The following is a 7,317-nucleotide window of genomic DNA, read 5'->3' on the forward strand; positions in this document are numbered from 1 at the left end:
TGGGTTACTGTAGTAGTAATTAACCTATTTTCATGTTTCAGTGAATTCGATGACTCTTGGTGAGGTAAAGCAACTGAATGCAAAGCTGCGACAGGAAATACAGGGTAAAGACACAGTGTCAATGTTTTATACATGTGAAAATTTTGAAACAGAAAATCACTTATGACAGGACATTCTTAGATTTATCTGCATTTAAATCCAGAAAGGGGATTAGAACCTGTTGGAACTTCCAGAGCAAAAAGAATAAGAAAACAACTCCTTTATGAACTAAAGGGGAAATAAGTTTTTCTTTTTTAAGTAAAAATGGAGACAGCTAAACCCGTATTTCTTCCTGGCATTTTATTATGCTAGGCACTGGATGAGTGTGCTTCCTAACAGTTCCTTAAGGTTGTATAAGCCCTGTTTTGTGGAGTTTTTTAAATTATAAACCGTATCAAACACAAAAGTGGTGAGAATAGTATAGTGAACCCCTTGACCCATCTTCACCAGGTTCAACTATTATCAGAAGCATAGCTCATTTCCCCTCATCTCTGCTTGTACCCATTCCTTTCACCCCACGTCCAGCATGGATTATTTGAAACAGATCCCAGACAAATTGTTTTGTCCACAAATACTTCAGGATTTTCTCTAAAAGTTAACTTCTTTTAAAGGTAATCACAACCTCATTATCACACCTAAAAACAACAACAACAACAAAAAACAGCTAGTAATTCTTTTAACATCATCAACTATGATGCTAACACTAACAACAGTTAATATTCAAATTCCCCAGCTGTTTCCTGTTTATTTTTTTTTTTAAACAGTTGATTTCCATTTAGGTGAGGAAATTACACTTCAGAGATATTAAGTTGCTTGCAAAGATTGTGCATTCAGTTAGTGGTAACAGATTAAGAATTCTATAACTCCTGCCTTAACTCCATGGCCAGTAGTCTTCTTAATCATGCATAATCTCAGAATAATAAAATAGTAACAATAATAATAGTAATAGCATCTTATATTTATCAAGTGCTTATTCTGTAGACAGTACTTTATAAGTATGATCTCATTTAATCCTCACAGTAGCCCTGTAAGGTGCTTACTATTGATACCAAGGTTATACATAAGAGGAAATTAAAGTGTAGTTTCAGTCACTTGCCTGAGACTTATAAAAGTGTAGGGACAAGAATTCAAAAAAGTAGGTAGTCTGATTCCAAAACCTCTTTGAGGTATTTCCAGACCTGAGTATTGATGGGATACTTCCTCTCCATAAGTCATAGTAGATACTGACTGAACCTATTTATATATTCAACTACCTTTTAAATCTTTACAGAAGTTTTTGAAGAGTTAACACACCAAGTGCAAGAAAAAGATTCTTTGGCCTCAGAGCTCCATGTCCGCCACGTGGCCATCGAACAACTCCTCAAGAACTATTCCAAGTTACCATGTCTGCAGCAAGTGGGGCGAACAGGAACGAAGTCACACCTACCCATAAACAACTAAACCAAACTTAATATTTCCTTCCTTTGCCCTCATGCCCCTACCATTTGTTGGTCTGCCAGGCATGCCGACTTTAAAGAATTTGAAGCAAGTTATTGGTCCCATTTTTTTATGGTCCTTAAATTTGCAAAGCTGAAGGCAGTATATAACATCTTTGTCAAATAAAGCAGATCGTTACACTCTAGTCTTCTAGGATTAATCATTTTGGTCATTCTGGGAATCTTTCTTCCCTTTATTACTAAGTGGCCCTCTCTAACTTAACACAAGTGACTACTGTTACAATGTGATTTGATTAAACATTTTAATGTAATTCACCTGCCAAAACAATAGAAAATTAAAAAACTTATACTAGTCTCAACTACTAAAGATAACTTTTAAGAGGGAAATGGAATTCATAATACACCTCTTATTTATTATGAGCAATATTTTAATATGAAAGTTTTATATATAAAAATGCTATTTTAGGTACCTTTCCATTCTCTTTATAAATATGTATTTGAATGCCTCTGTATATTATATTTACACTTTTCCTGTGTGACTACGTTTACTCATATTTCAGATCACTGCATTTTATTCTCTTAATACACTCTTTTTACTATTGTTTTCCAAAGATAAATGTATTTTGAAGTAGAAATCTATCTAGTTGAGTTGTTTTGACTTCTAATAACTCTTATGAAAGAGGAATTAATAACTTTTTAAAGCAAGTATCCAAGAAAAAAGTACATTATTTTTTTTCTAAAAACAGTTCTGAGCTCGTTCAGAAAGAAAATGCTAATCTAGTTTTCGTATGTCAGCTTGTCTCCGTAGAAATAAAAACCTCTTCTACTTCATTATTACTTTCATTCTAATGACTTTGATGTGTTAGAATTTGGACAGAATAAGTCAAGCCTCACTTCCAAGTCCAACGTAATATATGTCAAATTGAATGTGCTGCGAAATTGTTGTCCTATCTTTGAAAAAAATTTAAAATTCTTCTGTGTGCCACTTCAGATACAGGCTCAAGAATCCTGAAACTGTCCAAATTCTCTTATCAGCATTACTGATCCAAAGAGAGCATTGTGAGGCATTTTTCCAAACTTTAGAATTTAGTGGAAAAGAGAAGACTGCTTGACACAGGAAAACAAAACTCTAATTCAAAAAAAAATAAGCCCATTTTAAAAAGATATTCTTGTAAGTTGCCTGTGATGTTTCCAAAGAATTCTGAGCTACTGTATCATTTTAAACAGTTAGATAAGTTTTATAACAATGTGTTATAGTAAAAGTTATAACCAATACAGAATTAAAATGGGCTCTAAATTCTGTTTTCTGTTGGTACTTAGCTTGTATTTATGAGGTAAGATCTTTGCTTGAAAGAATCTACAGTGAAGCCCATTAACTTGGCGGCTTCATGCATAAAGATATGAATGACTTCTATTTTAAATTTGGCAGCCTGCCCTGGCTTGGGTCAGATTTTAGTCTGAACACAAACAGTATTTGACTAAGCAAAGAAGCGCCTCAGTCTAGTAGAAGACAATTTTTTTGTAATACTAACATGTGTTAAATTTGCCTGAGAGTATTAATTGATATCTCAATTGATTTTGTTTTGTTTTCATGTAAGTCTGACATAACTGCTTTTCGGATGGAGTTTTTGAAAAATGCTTTCAATTTCTCTGACTTTTTCAAGGCATCCAAAATGAATTTGAAATCCAGGGAGTGTGGGGATACATTGCCTTAGTTTTGATAAGCTTTAAACTGAATGTGTGCAATATACACAAGTTGAATAAAGACATTTCCTGATGATGCCAGTAAATAGTAAGTGTTTAGTTGTTAGGTCACATTTTTTTAATTTGACTTTACTCTTTTTTGGTATAATTCATCAAGAATGTTACCAGCCGTGCGCTTGCACACATTTGTGCTTCTATGTAGATCACTTAGGGACAGTCATAAAAGTTTGGGATGTGTTGCATTTGGTATCAGTAGTAGTCTATTTCCAGAGTATGAGCCATATGGTGTGGTCCTAAATGTAACAGTGTTAATCCAAAGAAAAGTATTTGCTTTGTTTCTGGCAAATATGTAGCTTTACTAATGAGTTTGGAACAATTGAGTGGGATTGTGTTTGTATTAAGGTCTTAACTGAGGATTCTAACATTTCATTAGATCTTTCTACCTAAGTTCTTCAAAGGAAAGGTGCTGTAAATAATCTGCGGTGCTGGTACTCACACTAGTACTTTATTTGGATGAATACTGTAATGGAAGAATTTTTCTTGAAGGATTTTGCACAGCAGTTTATCCAGCCATTTGGTAAACTTTGATTCCTGTGTTAGTTTTCTTGATTGAATGAAGATGCAATTACTGTATATGCCAAAATAAGGGAGAGTTGAGTTCTATCTGGAGAATATGAAATACTACAAATATTGTTACCATCCTTGGCTATTCTTCTGTACAATTGTTAGTATTTTTTGAGGAAGTATAGAAGAAAATCTCAGCCATCAGTTTCAAAAATGGCAGAAGGGAGAAGACTGCCAATCTAACATTTCCAGAGCTTATATGATTAAGGGGAGTGAAATAAGACGGTTTTTTCATGTTAGATTTCATAATTAAACAAATTGGAGTTTTAAAAATCAACTTAAAGTCCAAAATGATTTTGACCACATGAAATTGTTCACTTTAGAAATTAAAGTTTTCAAATTTGTTCAGACTTTAAATTAAGGTAAAAATCTACTTTAAGATCATCACTCTTTGATCCTAACATTTAATATCCAAATTAGTCTTTTTTTTTTTTAGGGAAAAAAAAAAAAGGCATGCACTTAGGACACCAATAATAGGTGATGCAGACAGCAAAATAGTGTTTTGTTCCATTATGTAGTTCTTAGATGTTGGAGCAAAGAAATGTTCTTAGTTTTTCAAATTTATGCACATTTCACCACAAAGTGCCCATTTTTATATACACTTGAGAATTATTTTTAAAATAATAAGTTCATGTTGGAAAGTGATTTCAAAAATATAGTCAAAGTATATTTTATTGGCATCTTGACAGGCATCTTGAGATTTCTTGGGTTTTTCATTTGACCACATTCTTTAACACTGAAAATGGTATAAAATGCTTTCTTTTTTGTTTAGATATTTTTTACCTAGGTGTTTACACTGTTGAGGCTTCTTTTTCCTAGGTTGTTTTTTTTTTTAATTAATTTTTGAGGGTCTATTTGCGTGTGTTGATGTTTACCCATTTTGCTTTTATTTTGTTTTTTAAAAGAAATCTGCTTGTGTCATTAATGTTGTAAAATGCAATTCAAAATGTATAGACTCTAAATTTAAGAACTTTTAAAGAATAAATTATTTGTTTAGCTTAGAAGGAGGTTCAGTTGGTGACCATAAAATTAGGTTGTGACATAAAAGTTTTCAAATGGGACAGTGTAAAGTTCTAATAGTGTTTCTTTTTTTCTGATTTACTGACAGATATTGCTTATACTGAAGTAAGATATCTGAGTATTTCTAAGTACTTAATAAAAAGTTTAGTACTCTAAAACGTTTTTTAAAGATCTTTTGTTCGGATGCAGCTATAATGCAAGGGTGATTAATTCCATTTCAGTGTTTTTTAATTGCATTATTAACTTCAGATTGGTAGGAATAATTATGGAGGAAATTTGTGGTGAAAATCAAAAATAAAAGTAAAACTTGTAAGAAATAAAGAGAAAACCTTCAAAAGGTAATTCTTGCCATGTTAAGTTTTGTGGTGATATCATGGGAAGGACTTTATTTACCAAAAAAATAAGGTAATAGGGCTCCCGCACAAGGAAAGGTATCTTGGAGGAGGGCTCTAGAACAGTGGAATTACGAGGTTCTGTCCTAGCTCAGTATATTCATTAACTTCTTCCTTTCCCAATTGCTCTTGTTACAGAATTTAGTCTAACCTATTAAGCAACGTGGTCATCTTGCTATGAACCAATCATAGCAAGTCGCTAGCATTAGATTTTTTTTTAGCACCTAGCTTGTAACATATATTTTCCCCATTCTCTTTGGTTTAAAAAGTGTCCAGATTATGAAGGCATTTTAGTAATATTGAATTAGTACACAATTTTAAGCTTACCAAAGTAAAACAGAAATATGAAGATGAGTATTACCCGCCCCCATAAATGAAGTGTTAGTTGAACTTTCCTCAACTGTTTACACAGCAAAGGGAACTTTAGCAAATATGTGTTTCTTTTTTCAAACATGGGTAGGATGTTTATTTCCATTCTTCTGCCTCCAAAAGAGGCAGTTTACAAAGTGTTCAGTAGTGACTTCTGCTTAAATACCACCATCCCTACTTTTACAGTCCATGTGTGTGTGTTAACTTTGTTTTAAATCTGAGTGTATACTGTGATCATTGAACTTGCTGTTAGAAATTTATTTTACAAAATTGTGCTAGGGTCTTTGGGAAAAGAAAATTAAACTGTAGTCGTGAAGAACCAGTTGGTTTCAAAAGAGTTTTAGACCTTACTTGGCTATGTTTTTTCTTTTAAAACTGCAATAATTTATATATTTGTATTGTTCTGCTTTGGAAATGTAACTACATATGCTTGTCTACTATTTTTAATTTTACAACAATAAAATAAATATTTTGTTATCTGTTAGCTTCAGTGAATTTTTTTTCAATGTTTATTTCTTTTGAGAGAGACAGTGCAAGCAGGGAAGGGGCAAAGAGAGAGCAAATCCCAGGCAGGCTCTACGCTGTGGTGCAGAGCCCAGTGTGGGGCTTGATCCCCCACGAATCAAACCATGAGATCACGACCTGAGCCAAAATCAAGAGTCAGATGCTTAACCAACTGAGCCACCCAGGCACCGCACTGGATATTTTTAAGTGTACTTTTTTTTTTCTTTCCTTAAATCATTGACCTATATGAAGGTTTTGTTTTGCAAGCTTAGGGAGTCTATACTTAACAGTCATTATCTAGCAATTTATCTTAATTTGTTCGTGAGAATCTCTCTTTGAGAATTAATATTCCCTCTATCCCAAGAGCCCAGAAACAGGAAATAAGATTCCTGTAGCTTACTGGATGTCTGCAACTTTTTAAAACGGAGGATACTTTGCATACAATAAATACACAGGTTTTAAGAGTGGTATTGAGTTTTAACAAATGTACACAAGTGTGTAACCATCAACCTCTGTGCCCCTTTCCAGTGACTTCATTCCCCATTCCCCTCCACTGTTCTGATTTCCATGACCGTAATTTGCATTTGGCTGCTTTAGGACTTTACATAAATGTTATACAAGATGTACTGTACTTATTTGCCTTTGGCTTTTTTTCACACAACAGGATGCTTTGAAAGTCTTCCATATTAACACAAACATCACTAATTCATGCCTTTGTTTTTTTCCGACTAGTATTCTGTTGTATGAATGTATTGTAATTTGTTTATCCATTCACTTGTGATGGACAGTTGAGTTGTTTCCAGTTTGGGACTAGTACGAATAAAGCTGTCGTGAATATTTTTAAGTTGGCTTTTAAAACAATATTAAAAATCAAAATTAAAATACTCAGGGTTATTAATTGTGGTTAGCATTATTAATCCATCCAAATATTTACAAATTACTACTTTTCCCCACAACTGATTTTTAAAGTAATGTGTAAATGCTTTTGCAGTAATTTAAAACTAGGAAACAAGGACAGTTGTACAAAAAAAGATCAGAGGTAGAATGCAAAACAAGGGATGTTTGAGAACTGAAACATTTAATGCGTTGCTAAGAGAATAGTAATCATCCTTGAAGGTCTTTTCAATGTCTAAAATCACTTTGTTTCTAGAAGAGGCAAGTGAAGGTCAAGGGAGTCTGGTTTGGAGAAAATACTGGAAAGAGCACCAGACCACAAATGAAATTGCTCT

At 33.2% G+C, this 7,317-nt stretch overlaps 1 protein-coding gene across 4 annotated transcripts in view; it reads left to right on the forward strand.

Annotated features, from left to right (window-relative positions):
• Positions 1–6,068, forward strand: part of CUNH21orf91 (chromosome unknown C21orf91 homolog) — a 31,712-nt gene extending 25,644 nt beyond the window's left edge. For 3 of the 4 annotated variants that reach the window (XM_039253756.1, XM_039253758.1, XM_039253757.1), the window contains exons 4-5: positions 42–104; positions 1,310–6,068. In XM_039253756.1, coding sequence (XP_039109687.1) covers positions 42–104; positions 1,310–1,479 — 233 coding nt within the window. In that variant the 3' untranslated portion in view covers positions 1,480–6,068. The remainder of the gene's footprint in view (positions 1–41; positions 105–1,309) is intronic. The other variant, XM_039253759.1, reaches the window with a different exon arrangement.
• Positions 6,069–7,317: the final 1,249 nt, after the last annotated feature.

This window comes from Hyaena hyaena, unplaced genomic scaffold, assembly GCF_003009895.1.
Source record: "Hyaena hyaena isolate Hyena2069 unplaced genomic scaffold, ASM300989v1 scaffold_461, whole genome shotgun sequence".
NCBI lineage: Eukaryota > Metazoa > Chordata > Mammalia > Carnivora > Hyaenidae > Hyaena > Hyaena hyaena.